Source organism: Channa argus, chromosome 6 (genome assembly GCF_033026475.1).
Source record: "Channa argus isolate prfri chromosome 6, Channa argus male v1.0, whole genome shotgun sequence".
Lineage (NCBI taxonomy): Eukaryota > Metazoa > Chordata > Actinopteri > Anabantiformes > Channidae > Channa > Channa argus.
Window position 1 is genome coordinate 18,040,416 of NC_090202.1, and position 19,397 is coordinate 18,059,812.

At 37.6% G+C, this 19,397-nt stretch overlaps 3 protein-coding genes across 8 annotated transcripts; 2 read left to right on the forward strand and 1 right to left on the reverse strand.

The window, feature by feature from the left end:
* Positions 1–505: 505 nt before the first annotated feature.
* On the reverse strand, positions 506–5,600 carry tp53i13 (tumor protein p53 inducible protein 13). 2 transcript variants are annotated; one of them, XR_010914726.1, is made up of 10 exons: positions 4,579–5,600; positions 4,379–4,456; positions 4,159–4,194; positions 3,907–3,965; positions 3,464–3,542; positions 3,095–3,223; positions 2,471–2,674; positions 1,367–2,324; positions 1,036–1,202; positions 506–959 (listed from the first exon to the last, which is right to left on the reverse strand). XR_010914726.1 is itself a non-coding variant. In XM_067508776.1 (9 exons), exons 1-9 carry the CDS (start codon positions 4,693–4,695, stop codon positions 1,096–1,098), a joined length of 1,767 nt encoding a protein of 588 aa, XP_067364877.1. In that variant the 5' UTR covers positions 4,696–5,600; the 3' UTR covers positions 506–1,095. The 2 variants fall into 2 exon arrangements, 1 of the variants encoding a protein (XP_067364877.1); XM_067508776.1 differs by having other exon boundaries at positions 506–1,202.
* Positions 5,601–5,761: 161 nt separating this feature from the next.
* Positions 5,762–18,624, forward strand: LOC137129522 (cylicin-2-like). Of its 5 annotated transcripts, XM_067508772.1 has the most exons (27): positions 5,765–5,784; positions 6,264–6,311; positions 8,519–8,658; positions 8,899–9,000; positions 9,477–9,554; positions 10,669–10,762; positions 10,967–11,019; positions 11,111–11,185; positions 11,327–11,419; positions 11,515–11,613; positions 11,711–11,830; positions 12,025–12,144; positions 12,411–12,459; positions 12,599–12,660; positions 12,753–12,801; positions 12,883–13,013; positions 13,833–13,931; positions 14,258–14,326; positions 14,411–14,497; positions 14,615–14,695; positions 14,770–14,841; positions 14,934–14,975; positions 15,157–16,292; positions 16,908–16,936; positions 17,041–17,123; positions 17,249–17,491; positions 18,246–18,624. In XM_067508772.1, exons 2-23 carry the CDS (start codon positions 6,290–6,292, stop codon positions 15,514–15,516), a joined length of 2,097 nt encoding a protein of 698 aa, XP_067364873.1. In that variant the 5' UTR covers positions 5,765–5,784; positions 6,264–6,289; the 3' UTR covers positions 15,517–16,292; positions 16,908–16,936; positions 17,041–17,123; positions 17,249–17,491; positions 18,246–18,624. The 5 variants fall into 5 exon arrangements, with proteins under 5 accessions (XP_067364875.1, XP_067364873.1, XP_067364872.1 ...); XM_067508774.1 differs by lacking the exon at positions 16,908–16,936 and having other exon boundaries at positions 5,762–5,784; positions 12,886–13,013; XM_067508771.1 differs by lacking the exon at positions 16,908–16,936.
* On the forward strand, positions 16,277–17,658 carry wu:fb18f06 (uncharacterized). The gene is made up of 4 exons (XM_067508186.1): positions 16,277–16,292; positions 17,041–17,123; positions 17,249–17,491; positions 17,650–17,658. The coding sequence occupies exons 1-4, from the start codon at positions 16,277–16,279 to the stop codon at positions 17,656–17,658; spliced, it is 351 nt and encodes a 116-aa protein (XP_067364287.1).
* Positions 18,625–19,397: the final 773 nt, after the last annotated feature.

Consider the following 19,397-nt stretch of genomic DNA (forward strand, 5'->3'; position numbering starts at 1 on the left):
GAATTACCAGTGGGAACATAAAAAAACTGCATCATGCTTCTGTGTTTGAATCTATAATATAAGTTGCATTTTTGTTGGCTAATCAAATTGAAAAATATTGATTGATAACCACTGAAGACTGAGTAGTTGTTTTTCCTCATACTTAAATTATAGCTATTATTTCATACTATTGACCTACAATATTGTTTACACACAAATTAGTATTTGCAGATTATTCTTAAATCCTACTTGCTTTACAAACATCACAGGTACAAGGATGTTTTACCATCCCAACAGCTCATGAAGATTTTTTGTCCTTTGAGCTTAGCCCATGAGTTCAGGGTCGCCACTGCGGATCATTTGTACGCGTGTTGATTGGGGACAGTTTTCTACACCGGCACTGCACAGTTGGGGACGACCTTAATCACTTACAATAAAGTTTAAAGTTACCATCAGTTCGATGCAAAAATTGTACATGTGGTGTTATGTGACTTGAGAAAAACAAACTGTTGTTTCTGTGAATTTATTGTCTCTGCAAATCCCTTTTAAGTTTACCTAGCAACATATTTCAAATACACAATTTCATGTTTATGCCATTCAGTGACAGTGTTGCTTATAACAGCAACTTACACATTTATATAAAATCTTCACATGTGAAAGTACCATGTTACAATCAAACTACTCATATAAACACAGTAAAAACAAACCTGGAGTAGAAAAATGAGTGGATGAGGGTCATAGTAGTTTGGCTTTTTATAATACATCCACTTCTTTTAGATGATAAAGAATTTTTTCTTTCTCCTTTCCATGTCTTCCCTTAAAAGGGGAAATACAAATGCAGCTGATCTCTGTCAATTTCCAGTGTGTCCAGTCAATTAGGAGATAGGATCTAACTGACCCCTTAACTGCTATACTGTATTTTTTTTTAACTTTAGCTGTTACGCTTGCTCTTTTGAAGGAGGTTGTGTTCCAGTCCAACCCTGTCAGATGAAAAGCATACTGTTGGTACAAGACAGGGACAGATTGAATAAATCCAGCGTATTGTTCTCAGGATACCTTCATTCTTCACTTTCTCTACAAGCAATGAGAACTAATTCCTAACATTCTTGTGGAGGTTTATAGATGTTCATCTGAGCTGGAAGAGCTTGGGAGAAGAACACATTCTTGTCTTCTGCCCCTCTTCCGTCTTCTTTTTGCAATTCTCAGTCTCCTGCGGATCACATCTAGACAAACACAAAGATAGAACACAAAATATTAATAACAGTGCTTAAAAATGTAACCCTCCACCTTAATGTTCTCAAAAAAATGTTTTTTAATTAACATTAGTTGTACAACTTGATTTGACTAATCAGCTCACTGTCGGTCGATCCCCGTGTGGTCCGCCTACCTGCAACACTGTCATAGTCCTGCCGTGGGTCATGCCAGTAAAGGCTGGGCATGGTCCTCCAGTGGCGGTAAAGGCGAGTGTGAAGCACAGACAGTGTCAGGAGAACCAGAAGGAAGCCCAATGCGGCTGCTGCCCACACCGCTTCATCTGTTCTAGGGGTCCTCGGCAAACCCTTATTCAAAACAGCAGCTCGGCCCTCAGACCCGGTGCATATACAATTTTCACCCGCTTTGCAGCCGTCACAGTCTTGGGCGTCATCGAGGTAACCGGGTGTGTTTGGTTTCAGGTGTAGCTGTGCCTGAGCTGGAGCCTCCAATTGGGATTTGGAAACAGAATTGAAGCCTATGTTTTTAGTTTTGTGGTGAGGGTGTGTGCCACTGTGTGTTTGCTTTTGCTGCAACTCCCTTTCTTTTACATCTATTACAACATTGTCTTCAATCTTGCTATGTGCTGTGATGTCTTTATGACTGTTTTTCTCTGTAGACTCCTGCTCTTTCATGTTGTATTCATCAGAGGGTTTATCTCTGTGTTTGGCCAAGTCTGTGCCCTCATCTCTGGAAGCGAGGGCCAGGGCTTCCAGCCTGGCAGTATGGTTTGTTTTCTGAGACTGTGAAACCCCAATAACTAAGGAATTACTTCTTAGTGTAGACAGCTCCGAAGGAGTTGCAGCAGCTTCCTTCAGACCAAGAGAATCTGGGAGTGCCCTCTTCCCTGGAGGAGAATCCACTGGTGGTCCAAGTGTGCTTTTGTGGTTCTGAACCCCCTCTGTCCTTCCTTCTCTCTCGTTCACATCCTTAATGTTCCCCTGTGTTTCTCTGATGGCGGCTCTTATGTGCCTGCCTCTGGCTTCTTCTTTTATCAGATTCCAGATTCTTTTCTTGTTTGACTCCAGCTCTGCCTCCATCGCTCCATTCAGCATAGAAGAGATGGTTTGTTCACAGCACCGCCTCAGAGACTCCTAAAGATTAAAAATAACAACTTAAAACGTGCAACAATTTTGAAATTATTCTTCTCTGCTGCCTTTATTGCAGTGTTTTAAGTGGTAAGATTATTCAGAATTAACAATGTGTGAATCAACAAATTAACACAGTCATCGCTTCAAACCTTTGTGTTTGCTGAGTGTTCCTTTGAATGTGTGTGTTGCTGCCGCACAACTGGCCAGGTCAAAAGCAGATTGTATTTCCTGCTCTGGCTCATACCATCAAAGTTATTTTTTGTGGTTGTTGTGGTCTCCAGCCAGTCACAGATGTCCAAAGAGGCCACTGATGACAGTTCCAAAGTGTGTCCCCAGGACACCAAGGCAATTGGCTAAAAATAGAGTGAACAGTTATCATACAGTACACTCACTGTCTTCCTTTCAGAAGATAACTTATCTCATAAATAAATATGTCAAACTATGGTAACTGTAATAGTCCAAAAGATATACGTTAAAAACTACCATGAACAGCTGTAATTTCTATCAGCTAGTTACTTTTACCCGATTGTGCTGTTAATTAATAAAGCTAATGTTGACACAATAACCCAGCTCGATTAAAATAGCTTGTCTGGCTTATAAAGCATCCAACATGTCTCAGGCCAACCCACTACAGCAAAGTCAAACGTCAAAATGTTGCCAAAGGGAATCACAGAGAGTCATATACAGCATTTGGACAGGAGCTTATTGTTATTCGTGACTGAATCGGTGCACTTGCTGTTGAAAAGAATAACAATACAAGGCATTTGCATTACCATGTGTTTATTGAGCTGTTGATGTGTGGTAAGGATGTAGTCTTGCAGACAGAGTTGGGACAGGACAGAAAGAAAAAGACGCTCACGGAGAGGAGCACAGGGATGGTAGAGCAAAACAGTCGCTCCATGCTGGAAAATACATAACAAAATGGACATTGCTATCAGAATATTTTTTGGGAAGATTTGGAACATTGATTCCAGCATAGACATTAAGTATTCCTTTCTAAAATGTAAATGCTGTATACAAAGTCTAAATGCTTGTAAGACTGAGTGCTGGTGTAAACAGTGGAAAGACTTGTCTCACTTACCAGAAAAATACAAAAATATATTATTGTGAAATCAGAGACAGAGGAGGAAGCAGCAACTTACATGCAAGTTATTGAGCCACCGCTGAGGAGGACAGTACAAGTATTCCCCGCTGTCTGCCATTACTGGTCTGTATGCTCCACTACAACACACATACAGTAGATTCAAACACAGGAACACAACTTGAGCATCCTCATTAGCCCTTATTTATGGCCTGGTAGTTCAATGCTTAGAGCAGCAGGATGGGATGCACAAGTCAGCAGGATCTCAGCCTACGCACCAGGTGCGTCCCTGTGCAATATGTATATGTGCTGAATAACAATAAAGGTCGTTCTTCTTACTCAACAGATGTAGACTGGTTAATATTTTTATTACATTATTACAGAGCACATAGAGGGAGAATGGATAAGGGCAATGATGGCACTGCTGTGGGTTTTCCAACTACATGTGTTGAACCTCCTCCCCAGTTTTTCAGAGAATATGTGTGTCTCTCCACACAGCCTTACCTGCTGGGAATGGTGTGGTTGTAGGATATAGACTTATCCATGCAGATCTGCTTGGCAGGCTGAAGTTAAAAGAAGTTAGGTTTGGTTAGACTTCTCGATAGATCGCTTTATTTCTGGCTTACCTCTAATAACTTAAAAGACAACAGCTTTGTTTTAATTAATTTGTTTCAAAACTGCAAACTTTTAGTTTTAGCTGGCTTTACATTTAAGAAATAGCCAATAACGTAAAAGGTTGGCTCGGTGTTTACTTACATCAGGATCATACACCGTGTCAATACTAGGAAGCCTCTGTGGACAGGAGACAAAACACAGAGTTAAACCACAGACAGAACAACCAAAACAACCAATGGCCGTTATACTCTGTTGAGGATGTAGTGTTCAGAAGAGATGCTGCAGGCAGTGCCACACGTGCCCCCTGTGTGTTAATGTGAAACATAGACGATGATAATATTGATCCTGTATCGGTGGTTACCTGAGTGGACGCTGGCCAGGTAGACACCGGACAGTCCCAATATATACCGTCCATAGGTAGATCCTTGTCCAATGACAGCTGTCTCACACATAGAGAGAGTACGTGACGTTAATGATTAAGCTATAGTGTCTGAGCGTGGGCTAAACAACGTGTGACACACTCACTAACAGACAACGAACGCATTTAAAGTGAAATCGTACCTTTCCGTTGTCACAACGCGATGGCGAAGACTCGGACGTACGGCATCGACCCGCACTGACCCACAGGGCGGCCAGAACAGTCATCGTCAGCGGCTTAGACGTCGCTGGTCTCGGCATGGTGGCGACTACTCAGCCACAAAATGTAACGTTAGGTTAAACGAGTAAATGCTAGCTAGTTGTCATAGCTCCGCTTGGTCCATTAACTTTAGCTAAAGAGCGACTGATCCCATAACACGATTTCTTTTGCAAAGTCCCATAACAAAAGCGTCGTTTTATTTAAGATAGCGTTAGCTAATTGTTCTAAACCTACATTTTAATATTAACTAATAAGGGCTGTTCGGTTATTTAAGCTAGAACAAAAAAACTTTTAAAATGTAGCAGCCCTGTAACTACTTTACTAATGTATGGGACACTTAAAAGGTTTCCTACATTATTTAAAGACGTCTCCTTAGAATTTTCAAAATAAAGCCATTGTAGCGTCGTACATAAGATTCAGTATCGAGTTATGTTAATGTTTACATAAATTATACCTCAGCTAAGTATTATATATGATTATGTACACTTTCTGATAACAGCGGTATTGTCTCGTACAGTGTTTACGCTTTTTTATTTATTTATTTATTTTAATATCCATTCTTTTACTTTTAGAATATCTTTTATTTCCGGAATCACGCTGCTATTACTACTAACTACGGTAGCTGGAAAGGAACATAAGAGACCTTTTATTGTATATATTCTAATGCAATCTGGCTCTATTGAGTCTCTCTGGGAGGCGGCACAAATTATCTGACCCGATTTATTTATGCGTTAATTCCACATCTTAGATTTAAGAGAAGATTACTATAGACCAAATGAGTTCCAACGATCACTATTGTTTCTGGTGTGCTCGGATGTATGGAAATATTGGCACGAGTCGTACTAAAAGGGCAATTTGATCGTCGATATTTACAACTGCTACCGTCCTGGTAAAAAGAGCAAAACCTGCCGCGCCCTCCCAGCTGACGTTGTTGTCATGCAGCCGATCAAGATAGACCACTATTGTTCCATGTTAGTGACGAAAACAAACGTTACCTGTTGGCGCAGGTAAACCAGCCAACCGAGTCACGTCAGGTCACTTTATTTAATGTAGTGTCCCGTTCTTTGCAAGCTGGAAACACGTGTACTACAGGCGGAATATTTCTAAATGCTCAGAACTGTGAGGAAAAGGTCGATCGTTGCCTTCTATACAATGTTATAAACTAGTCACTACTTTTTGTGTTCTGTCTATTAAGCATTTGTTTCTTAAGGTTTCTAAATGAATGAAAATGACAAATAAAATGCCATCTCTAGGTGTAATTTCCCGTTAGGCTGGGCTGGAAATAAGACGTAAAGCCAGGATAACACATTGAGTAAACGTTGTTTCTTTCAAAATAAAACCTGGTAAAACCAGTCTGTGAAAGTGTTCAGTGTGTTCACTGTATGACAGTTGTTGTGTCACACTGAAGAAAAACGAATTAAACAAACGAATCGACAACAAAAAAAAGTTGTTCACGTTCGGATTTGCTGAACGTTTTTTTTTTTCCAAAGTTGTCTTTATGTTGAAATCTGTAATGGGAAATGTTATTTGATTCTGATCTCATTCACACCTTCTCCACCCACAAAACGAACTATACACACTCACACACCTTGTCTTTTGAATCACACAGGTGGGTCTGTCTGAAGAGATCTGGAAATGGAGTCCATTCCTCCCAAAGGTTTACTGTCTTTCTAATTGCTATGATTTGTTTACTTGTCTCTTTTATTTGATTAGCTTACTCCTAATGACATTTTGGTGATAATCAACAGGCGAAAATCTCTTTAGGAAGACAGCAAATAATTTTTATATTTTATGTATTTAGTCTATTACTTTACTCTAGGAGGTGAGTTTTTTATGACAAATTTATTTACACAACATTTTGCTTGATTTCCAGCTGGGGCATAATAAGGAAGTGCAGTTACACAATTCTGTATTTGTTCTAATATAACCTGTACAGCATAATAAAAACAGGTTGCTACACTGATAAAAATAACCAGTATGATCTACTTAGGAGAATTAAGGTCTCTTTTTGCATCAGATTATCATGAAGTTCAAGCAGGATTTACCACTTAAATTTCTTTATGTAAAAAATACTTTCTGCTAGTAATATCTACTTCGTACAGTCTACTTAATTCAAGCATTTCCCATGGCATTGTTTTGTGTGTGCTCTACTTAAGAGTTTTAAATATGCATTTTTAATGGAAACTTACCTACAGTTTCCATATTGCCTGTTTGGAGTGGGGCCTACTTTGTTTTTCTAAATGTGATAGTCCCATTGTAAAGTTACATTTACTCAGATATTCTGATTAGCAACTGGGCATTTCTTATATATATATATATATATATATATATATTTATTTTTTTCCTTTCGGTTTATCCCGTGTCCGCATGTTGATTTGGCACAGTTTTTACACTGGATGCCCTTCCTGACGCAACCCTCCCCAATTTCTACCGGGCTTGGACCGGCACTGGACAGCTGTGGAGGGGAATGGGCTGTTATTCAGTGTCTTGCCCAGGGACACTTTGACATATAGTCAGGGCCAGGGATTGAACCACCCACCCTGTGGTTCGTGGACGACTGCCTTTGCCAACTGAGCTACAGCCGCCCCGAACTGGGCATATCTTATATATTATAGTTAAAATGTGTTAATGTGCATTTTGAAATGCAACTTCACCAAGCAAAAAACTTGAAGTAAAGGACACTTTTTTTAATAGTCACAGGACCTTCACATTGCACTTGGTCCTGAATTCAAACCACATGAAGTAAAGTAAATACCAGCATTTAAAAAAAGGAGTAGCTTGACATGACATCGCATTGACGTGCATTGGGAGAACCAGAGAAAATGCAGTTTGAAATATACAACTGCAAAACTTCTAAGACAGAGCTTAGTGTCACTACCTTCATTGTCATCTTTATGGCTTTTATGCTTGTGCCTTAGAGGATATTTTTGGTTCACACCCTCATCTTGGGTGCGGCAGTGGCTTAGTTGGTACAGTGGCCGCCTACTGACCTTTGGGTCGGAAGTTCGTGCCCCGCAGTTTGCAAACACATGAGTCTCATGTGGTCCCTGGGCAAGACACTGAACCCCAAATAGTCCATCTCCCCATCCCCAGCAGCACAGTGCCGGTTCCAAGCCTGGTAGAGGGTTGCGTCAGGAAGTGCAATGTAAAAGGAGGTGTAAAAACTGTGCCAAATTAGCATGAGAACTTATGATCCCCTGTGGCGACCATGAACATATGGGATAAGCCAAAAGGACAAAAAATGAATAAAAAAAAATAAATCATCATCTTGGGGCAGTGTTCTCAATCCTGGTTGTCAGGGCCCCCTGCCCTACCCACTGCTCATTACCTGGATCAAGTGTTTTCACTGAATCAGAAGCTGAAGGCAAAGACAATGTGAATTGGTATCTTTTAGCTTCTGAACACATCCGACGCATAATGAGCAGTGGGTAGGGCAGGATCCTGCCAATCATCTTGTTGATTTTGCTGTGTTTAAAACTGCCTCCCCAGGTAATGAGCAGTGGGTTGGGCACTTCTCATTACCTGGGGAGGCAGTTTTAAACACAGTAAAATCAACAAGATGATTGCTTGTTGTGTGCGTGCACCTAAGAGGATTATCTGGGATTACGTAGAACAATTTGCTAAGGAAAACATGCTCAGTTTTTTCTGTTCTGAACAAATGCAGATTAACTTCTAACTTAGATATATTTAACTAAACGTACAAACTTTATTATTTATTGTTAATAAAATATTTAATTTTACTACATTTATCATAGATTTATCTCAGACTCTTCTCAAATTAATTTTTTTCAGTGTACAACATCCAATCCTCTACAAACTTTAAAGATACTGATACTGATTGAGTTCCCTCGATATCTCTATCAGACACTGCAGGTGCCCACCAGTCAGCAGTTTTCTCTCCTGGTGGGTTGCAGCCCCTGGCTGAGGTAGCAGAGCCTGCAGACCAGACTATGGATGGAGATAAAAGTCAACTTGAACACCCATCAGGCGCAGGATATGGACAGGTAACGGCATCATTTTACTGCACTGATCCATTTTATTTTAGCACCAAACATTTTTAAAAGCATTTTTTGTCTAATACAGAGTATTTAAAACGTCATGACAATAATCGGAAAAAAATAAATGTAAAAAGATACAACTGTATGAAATATCAGTGTGTGTGTTTGCTTTCATCTCATTGGATTCTGAAGATTGTGAAGAAAAAAGAAATAATCTCTGCTCTCACTCTTTTTGTCTGTCACAAGCAGTTGTACTCATTTGGCAGCTCTCCTACCTTGGAAAGTGAGGATAAGAGCATCAGCAAGAAAGAAAAGAAGAAGAAGTTAAAAAAGAAAAGGAAAAAAAAAGTATGTGAATCAAAAGGCCTTAGTTTAACTCCAACCAGGCGTTACTCATTGTTAATGTTTTTTATTATTATTGTTTCCTAAAAAACTCTAATATTACTAATGAAATAAAATCATGTAACAAAATGACTTTGAGTCACTTCATCCTGTGGCTCTTGGACCTGTTGACTGGAGACTGCTCATGTCCAAATTGCAGAAATCCTTGGTGCAATTGTGTTGCTTGTGCAGTTTCTCTTGTGTGTTGCCAAGCACTTTTGGTCTCCTCCCTTCTCCTGTTGGCTACATCGTGATAAAGCCTCACTCCAGTGTGTTTGTAGTGACTAATTTCTCTACATTCTCATTTATCACTGTCAAAAAAAACGTAATCAGTTTGTAAATCTATCAAAGGAATTGCAGATGAAAATGATCTTAACTCTGGTACAATGTAATAAATGGTAACGTTATGTTATGCAATAACTTTCTCTCGTCTTTCTTTACAGGATTCCAGCTCCTCATTGTCATCTTCCTGCTCTTCATCTTCATGCAGTAGCTCTTCAGACAGTGACAGTGATAGTGAGGTAATATTGATGTGACATATCAGGTCCTGCCATGTACTAAAATACAACTCAGGCTCCAATAGTTGGACTCTAGATTTTATGAGGTTCTAATTTTGTTTGTGTGCATTCTTAAGTAATTTTTCCACCTACAAATTATACAGATAGTTTCATGCAGATCTTGGGGGATTCACAGTCCCTTTCCTGACTATTTCCCTGCCTTAGGAGACCTGGCAATAGGAGTACTTTTGGGATGGGAAGTGAGATGTCTGTAAAATTGACATTTTTTGTAGAAATATAAAAAATGTATTTCTAAAAAGATTTGGGCAAGATGGGGGATAAGCCATCCACCCTCCACAGGGCTGCTTTGTCAGCAGTTTCATCTTTCAAATAACTGCCGCAACAAGCACACAAATATCCAAAATATGTTCTATTTCAGTAACATTTTTCTTCAAGCGACTTCACACGATGACTTTTCTATTTCTTCTTTGTTTCTTGTTTTTGAGAATGTGGGAGGAAAATGAGATTCATAAAAGGTGTTTTGACTCAGCTCTTGCAGGGGTTGAGACAAAAGACAGAAAGAAAGCTAACATCACAGGAGTCATTGGTTGCAAAGCATTAAGGTGAAAAATCAAAAGAGCAGAACAGATTAAAAAAGAGGGTCCTTAACATTTGAATGCATTACCCCTCGGGTACTAAATGCAGACTGTAATGTTCATTATTTGATAGCAGGCTGTATGCGACAGAAAAGAAACACACCCAGTGATAATGTTAATAAAAAACGTGTATGTATTAAACACAGCAACCTTTTTTTAAAAATAGGAATTCTCATGAGGTACATCATCACATACCATTTGTGCAAGATTATGTGCATGGTTTTAAAGTTGTAGTACCACTTGCTTATGCATCCAATACTATGGGTCATGTTAACTGCCTAACTCTGGTGAAGGCATAAAAACTGGTAGGGAACATCCCACCCGGATCCTGAATAATTTCTCTATATTTATACATCATTAAACAAACAAGTCACTTGGCACTGACAGGCACTTACAGGCTTATGCACAAGTTTTCATAAAACTGAATAAAAAATGTATTAAATGAATAAAAGAAATTGTGAAATATACACATTCAATTGCAGGATAACAAGAAGAGGAAAGAGGAGAAGAAGAAGAAGAAGAAGAAGGATGAGAAGAAAGTGTTTGTCTGGGATCATGTCATCATATCTCAGGCTGGTAAGTAAAAAACAGCCAACTGGCCAAGAGACACATACATGTTTTAATATTTTTTCTTAGAATTACATTGAAGAATACTGAGAATTCCATCATTTTATATAAATACCATTTTTTCTACAACAGTGATTGTATGTGTTTCTGCTGACAGGGCATAAAATACTTGTTCACTTATTAAACAGTGCAATGTATATGTAATGCTTTTAGGCCATGAGGGCCAAATGGGACAGCTGTACACAGAAGGTCTGAAGGAGAACCAGGTGAGTGAGAAAACAAATGAAAACAAATTGCTGTTTTAACATGCTGTTGTTGAAGTTGTCATTAAAGAACTTGTTTGCTTTCTTCCTTCAGGGTTTTAGCTCTTCAGATAGTGAGGATGACAAGCAGACAGTCAAAAAGAAGAAGGACAAGAAGAAGAAAAAAAAGGTATGTCAGATTGACCTATAATACAGCAGAATATACAGTTATGTAGCTATTTTAAATCGCCAAATTAGTTAAATCAATGTAATGCCTTAACAGAAGCATAATTGACACCATTAGTCATTTAATTATTTAAAATCTTTGCAGGAATCCTACTCTTCCTCATCAGACAGTTCATCATCTGATAGTGAGTATGAAAAGAAAAAGAAGAAGAAGAAAAAGAAGAAGATAAAGAAGAAGGTAGGATTGTTAAAAAATACTACATTAAAACTATTAAATAAAAAATCTGTTGTCTGGTCTGTGTTTCATGTCTGTTGATTTCTTTTATTTTCCAGGCTTCTAGCTCATCTTCTTCATCATCCTCTTCTGACAGTGAGGATGAAAAGAAGAAGAAGAAGAAGAAAAAGAAAAAGAACAAGAAAAACAAGAAGAATGTAGGTTTTTTAAAAACACTACAATAACACTATTAGATACAATATCACCTGTCTGATCTGTATGTTTTGTCTTGAGATATTTTCTTTTGCTTTGTAGGACTCCAGCTCTTCCTCATTCTCCTCTTCATCATCCTCTTCTGACAGTGAGGATGACAAAATAAAACAGAAAAAGAAGAAAAAGGAAAAGAAAAAGAAGAAAAAGAAAGAGAAGAAAAAAGTAAGAATTAATGTAATATGAATTTTGTCCAGCCTCAATGTATAAAATAAATTTTTTGTTACAATTAATCACAAAAGAATAACAAGTGTTGATCATAAGAATGTGTCATTTTTATATATTTAATATTTTCTGTGAAAAGGGTTTTTAATGTGTTACAGAATAAATTGCAGATATGGCAAACTACTGTTTTACAGGAGTCCTGCTCTTCCTCATCCTTTTCATCTGACAGTGAAAAAAGGAAAAGTAAAAAAAAGAAAAATAATAAGAAAAAGAAAAAGAAGAAGGACAAGAAAATTAAGAAGGATAAGAAAAAGGTAAAATTCTTCTTCTTGTCTGTAAATTGTGCAGTAGACTTTCAGGTTTGGTCACTCATCATGTGAGCATGACAGGGCATTTCCCATCATGTAGGAATGCGTCATGTGACATTTCTCCATTTTGTTTTCTTCCTGGCGGAAGCTTACTTTTCATGCTATAAATCAAATATAAACAATATCGGCGTTTCTAAGGCTTTATGAATGTACAGTATGAGGAAATTCAGGGTATATCCTGTAAGCCTGAGCATAATTGTACATTTTCATAGGATGAAGACCAGAGTGAGCTCAGCTGCACCACAGCACTTTCAGCAGCTGGTGAGTGTTTGCACTTTTTGGTGACTTAAAAAAAAACGGAAGAACATAGTAGTAACACGTAGTAACAGTATTTGTGAATGCAAACATACATGTACATGATGCTGATGCAATATTATAGGTATTTTCTCCATTTCTGCAGGGGGGGAGTTTGATGATCCATGTGCAGATGGAGAGAAAAAGAAACCTGCAGATACTGATAAGGTAAACAATCACACATTCTTTATGCAGGCTACACATGCATTCTTTCATATATGCACCAATAGACAGAAACCAATTGCTTTCTTTTATGACAGGTGAAAGTCAAAGGATTAGAAGAAGGGAATTTATCCCCTCTTTCGCCTGGTATGTGTGTGTCTGTCTCTTACCAAACAGAGTAGAGATTGACAACTCATTGTTTTGGTTGTAATACTAGTGCTTGTCCAGCAGGGGGAGCTGAGGCATTTCTCGCTGGGATTGAAAAAGGCCACATGAGTGATGAGGGGCATCAAGGAGAAAAGGATAAAGAAAGGAAACTGAAGAAGAAGAACAAGAAGATAAAGAAGAAGAAGAAAAAGGTACTATTATTGCTTTAGACAATTACCTATTTTTGTTGCAGTTCATTTATTGCAAGGGTTGTGATGCAGTATTTAAGGTAGAATGTAGTTATATTACAAGATAATTAAGTTATTACAGCAATTTATAAAAAAAATCTTGTTTTACAAGATATACAGTGAACATGAAAACATTGTTTTATCAGCTGATCATGTTTTGTTATATTATTACAGAAGTGGACAAAATTGTCCACCACTTTTTTATCTGAAAAAAAAAAAACCCAAAGAAAAATAAAGGACAGAAAGTCGGACTTTTGATGTGTTTCAATTGAATATTTTACTTGACACAACAAAGGCCAAACCAAGAAACAAAGTGACTACTTTTCTCCAACAAAAAAAAAAAATAACCTAAATGACCAAATTCAGGACTAAAGAGGTGTGAAAAAGGTAACAGTTTATTAATATTATGATCTTTTCTAATAAATCTTTCATTTGTTGTATTATTTAAAATATTATTTCGAATCAAAATTAGGATTGAAAACAAAATCAGATTTCTTTATTTTTTCCTTTTCATACTTGTTTATTAGTTTCATGGTACTTTAGAGAAATTTTAGTTTTTTGCTTTGGTTTGTTAGTTGACAATCTTGTCAATGTCTGTAGGTCTGTGTATCATATTTTGACATTTATTGTTTCTTTTTTATAAATTTTGTATATCTGAATAAAAGAAATATACTACATTATTTGTGTGCAGGATAAGTGAAGTAACATTTTGATATGTGCATGTGTTTAGATAAAAAGTTTGGAGATATAAGTGTAGATATAAGTGCTTGATTTGATCCGCAGGATACCTCTAGCTCCTCGTCTTCTTCAGCTGATAGCTCCTCTTCAGACAGAGAACATGAGAAGAAGAAAAAGAAGAAGGAGAAGAAAAAGAAGAAGAAGGTTAGTGTCTTCACAGCATGTATGTATATTGATATATATATTTTTTTCTTTTGTATTTGTGCTGTTTGTGGGTGGTTTAGTTGTTTAGTTGTGTATAGTATAGCCACTGGTGCTTTTTATAGGATTCCAGTTAATGGATAGTAAGGGCAAGAATAATAGGAAAAAGAACAAGAAAGTGGAAAATGAATGGAAATTTCTAATCTGTTGTTTTCTAATGCTGTGTTTCACATGTAGAAACGGAAAGCAGAGTATATATGTTTTTGAGGATAAACTGTTTTGCACCAAGATTCATGTTTCTATAACTGACTTTCTGATATCCGTTTTAGATATGCAGCTCTTCTGATGATAGCTCATCATCTACTTCCTCCTCTTCATCTGACAGTGAGGATGACAAGGTGAGGTGACAAATACGCACATATATGTAGTCTACTTTGTAAAGTCTGCCAAGTTCCTTATAAATAAATTGTGTTTAACTTTAGAAAAAAAAGCAAAAGAATGATAAGAAAAAGAAAGATAAGAAAAAGAAGAACAAGAAAAAGAAGGACAAGAAAAACAAGAAAAGGAAGGTAAAAACATTCCATTTGTTTTCTGTTCCAGTAGCCATTGACAACTCATGCAAACTTATAGAAAAGCAAATGACAGATAAAGGTAAAGTTTCAAAAGGTGCATATTTTTTATTTAAGGACTCAGATTCTTCTAGCAGTGATGATAAGAAGAAGAAGAAAAAGAAAGAAAGGAAAAAGAAAAATAAAGACAAAAAGAAGGTATTTTAGCATTTTAAAGAGGACATCTTTAAGCACATTTAATGATTGACAGTTGGATGCCTTATTTTCTGCAGGATTCAAGTTCATCTGATAGTTCCAGTGACAAGAAAAATGAAGAGGAAAACAAGGGCAAGAATAAGAAAAAGGTAAATAATTTATATATCTTCATCATCGTCATCAGAAGGACCAATGTTAAGTGGAAGGACTGAATCTTATTGTATTCCTGTTTGTTTCCCAGAGTTCCGTCTTATCTGGAAGTGATACTGACAAAAAGAAGATTGTAAGTCGTTTTAATAAATTTTGTGAAATAGATGATGGATGTCTACAAACTTTTATTGTTGGGAAAGTGATATTTCCTGAAGCAAAACAAAAGAAACACTGCCACAGGCAGTGTGTTTATCTACTGTAAGGTAACCTGTTTTTTACAGTATCATTCATGTTTGGTGGTGATTATATTTCAGGAAAACCCAGAGGACAAGCAAACTGGCGAGCCAAAGATGGTAGTTTCAGGCTCAAGTGGTGGCGTACTTTCCGCTGCCAGTGCCAGCACATCTCAGCCTGGTGATCCTTTGGTTGTGTCTTTCATGTCACTTTCCTCCAAACCCATCGTGAAGATGGAGTCTCTAAGTCCTTCAGCTGTTAGCAAGCCCTCTGTCATTAGCTCATTGCTGACTCCAACAGCCAGGGCTCCCATTCGCAGAGCTGTCAGCCCCATGGAGTCCCTGATGGGGACTCCAAGGAGCTATGGGGACAGAGGAACCCCTTCCACTACCCACCTCCACTCTAGTGACCTACTGAGAAGCCACAAACCTTCCCAATAATGAGGTGTCCTTAATCAAAAATAAATATAACTGTTAAAATTTTAAAAAGTTGATTGAAAAAATTATATGATTTTGTGCAGGGAAATGTGATCGCTTATTGTGCAAAGATGTTTTTGGTTTGTTTTCTTGTACACCAGAGAACATAATGAGGCTGTTTATGTGACATGATTAAAATGTTCAGGTTTATGTATTACTGCATAGAATGAAAATGCTAACTTAATTGTTTAAGGGCTAATAAATAAACACACTAGGAAATAAATGTCAATTTACTGCCAAAATAATAATAAAAATAATATTTTGTAAAATATTTTGTTTGCTTAGCAATTCTTCTTTTTCTTCTTATATTATTATTATTGTTTACTTGCTATTCATGAAGTAAATCACCTTTGATCTTAATTTTGGAGCCAGATTAGTTGGTTCCGAGAGACGTGACCTTTAAAATGAAGCCTTGCCACCATTTTAATGTTGTGACATTGTGACTGGGGCTGAATAGAGCGGTGTATGTTACCTGTACTATCTCTGCACATGAAGGCACCTCCCCTGTTCTAAATGTCTTACTAACTAGACAAACCTGAAGGTTCAGTCCAACAGCTGCGGTGGTTGGTTAGATAGGGTCATGTGGTTTAGGTGCGGTCACTCCATATCTGCTGCGTGTGAGAGAAATCACCTGTAGACGCAGAGGAACAACCAAGAGGACGAAGACTCCATCTGTCGGTCTTCATTGTCACTTGTCTCCAAAGGTGCAGCAGCAGGAGTTACAATGGATCTGTCTGAAGGTTGGCTCAAAGTTTCACTTGACTCTGTTAGAGATGCCTGAAACGTTGATTCTTAGTTGGACTTCTTGTTAAACGAATTCTAAAGTGTAAAGTTAATGTTGGCAGTCAAAATTGAGAAAGGATGCTGTTTATTGACACTGTTTGTCCCTGGCAGCGTATTTAGTCACATGTCAGAGAACCCAAACCACAATATGTTAAAGAGGCCATGTTATGCTTTTTGTTAGTTATATCCGTTTTTATACCGTTAAAATGGCCGCCGTACGGAGATTCTTCTGGAAAGTAGTTTTAACATTAAATCGAATCAAACTCCGATTTGTAATTACATTATAATAATTAATAGTAGCGTTGCTCTAATTTAAGATTCAAATGTAGGCCTATAAGCCGCCGTTTAAAAATACAATATAGCGTACTGAATATCTGTTGCCGATATCTAGATTTTAATTCTTTTTATTAAAAAGAAAATTTCGGATATCACCGGTAAAAGTCTTTCTATATACGTCACTGAGAAAAAAGGCCCCTATCGGCCTCCGTAAAAAGGGAAGGTGGATGATGGTTGCAAATACATCAACATATGCGTGAGGTGGCGCCTTTTGATTTTTTTTTTTTTTATTACAGTGACCAGACACCTCCTAATGAAATCTATGGTAACCTACCTGTAACATGAGACTAATGTTCGTTACAGCTGGTTAGTGGACCAGTTACATACACTCCCCATTGATCAGGATTCCAATACTTGTTTCTTTTGCAGCTATAGGTACAAATGATGAGGTGAAGAAGGAGGAGGGTCAAAAGAATGAGTTTCAAATGCCCTGGAGCAAGAAGAAGGACAAGGTAGGCGCTATGTATATTCTGTCAAAGATGGTCCTGTTCATAAGACCTTTTTCAGGTTCTAAGGAGTATGATTATTAGACTTTTAATGTGTTTAATTTTTGTTGTTGTTGTTGTTGTTTTAAAAGAGCGACAGCAAGGACAAGTCTGACCAGAAAGACAAGTCTGACCATAAGGACAAGTCTGACAAGAAGGACAAGTCTGAGCATAAGGACAAGTCTGACAAGAAGGACAAGTCTGAGCATAAGGACAAGTCTGACAAGAAGGACAAGTCTGAAAAATCCAAAGATGGCAAACATGGAAAGAAGGACAAGAAGAAAAAGGACAAGAAGGAGGGGAGAAAATCAGACGACTCATCCTCTTCTGATGAGGTAGGCCCAAGTAAAGACATCTCTTGCTCAAACCTTAATTTCACAAAATAGTTATAGTCCATTCTGGTTGTGTTTTTGACACCAACTTTAACACCCCTATTTGTCACCGCTCAGTGCCTCTCAGCCTGTAACAATTCTCCCATGTTGCACATCTGTAGTTCCTATGATTTGAATATTAAAAATGCAGTAAAATGCAGCTCAGAGAGTGAAATGCCTCTCACGCCTTGTTACAAAGGTTGACAGATGTAACATCAATCCACTGCAAAACATGGTTTTAATCAGATATAACACACCGCACCCTGCTGTGTGCTTATACTTTTATAGTTCATACCGATGTGATATCTCCTAGAATGTGATATGCTGCAGATTCTCTGTTAGCTGGTTAACTTTCAGAAATCTCAGGCCATTATTTTATCACCCTTTGGATAAATTCTTTTCATTTTTAGAGAAAATTTCAATATAGAGACAAGATTTATGTGCAAATAACTACTGAAAAAAGGAAGAGCCAGCTCCTGGGTAGGGGAGAGGAGACACTGGTCATGTAGGGCTAGAAGTCAATTACAAATAATCATCTTCTCACTTGCATCCGGCTCTCATACCTCGTCCTCCCAATTGTCATTGTGGGGCCTGTTAAGCTCTTGCTGCTTGTCAGAACATTTATTAAAGAATCAGAAGGAGCTGTGGCAGTTAAGATGTCTCGTAATAAGTCATGTATCCTTTCTGCAGTTACAGCATTGCATTTTTGTCATTTCAGGAATGATGCTTCTTGTAGGATGGGACCTCTCTGTTAGTCTCTCACGATCTTGCTTTTTGAGCAGGCTGCCATCATTTACTGCCTTATGTAAACATATTATGTCCTAGAAGTAAATGCTCTGTCAACAAAACAACTGTAGGTTTAGCTTTCTCCTATTTCAAGTGCTTCTCTTTTCATCACCACTAGATGGAAGTGTTTCCATGTTTAAAGAGCTTGAAGGTTTGAAAATAAAAGCAGTTTCATTGTCGGGATGTATTAGGCAGGACTACAAATATATTCAATGTTGTTGATGAATATTGATGTAATACTAAGTTAAAATACAAAGTATGAGCAAAATGTACATGAAGTATGAAATAAAAATACAAACTTTAGAAAATGACATTGTTTGACCCTGTATTAATGTGAACAAAACATTATTAGTAAAACATCAAATTCATAAGATGCATTTTCGTGAGAAACTGTACACTACTATACATACTAGAAAGTACAATATTTCCCCCCATGATGAAGTTGAAGTATACCATAACATGAAAGCAGTAAGTGAAAGGAGGAGGTACAGTCTCCCCTAAGGTGGACACATTTAGAACTGGTTGAACTATTGAACTTGCCTCTAGGGAGAAGTGAAGCTGCTCAGCAATATGTCCAGTAACCCCACGAATACATGGCACAGGAACATCTGTTTATCTGACATTAATATTAAAGTTATTGTGAGCTCCAGCTAAGACTGTCATATGACAAGGATTACAACACTTAGGACTGAGCATATCTTTCAGGTCTTTTGAATCTTTTATGGTGTTACAGAAATATGGAAAAAAGAAGCAATTTCAGAAGGAATCAATAATAAATCAAGTGTGCATCTTTCGGGAGCTGCTCAAGAATTACAACTTAACCTATCCATCATGGTCAGACCTTTATTTTATTTGACCCTTTAAGTGAATATTGAATGATTTCTAAGAACATTTTCTTGGTGAATGGCTCTAATGGATCTAGTTAAGGTACATGTACAAAGTTTGTAAAGCAAACTTTAGTAAAGCAAGAGTTTGCCCTCATTTTTGCATAGTTCCTACTATACATTGTTGTGATTTTACAAATTGCTTCAATTAGATTTTTGTCTTGTCATCTATTTCAGCCCCATCCTGTCCAGAGCCTCTG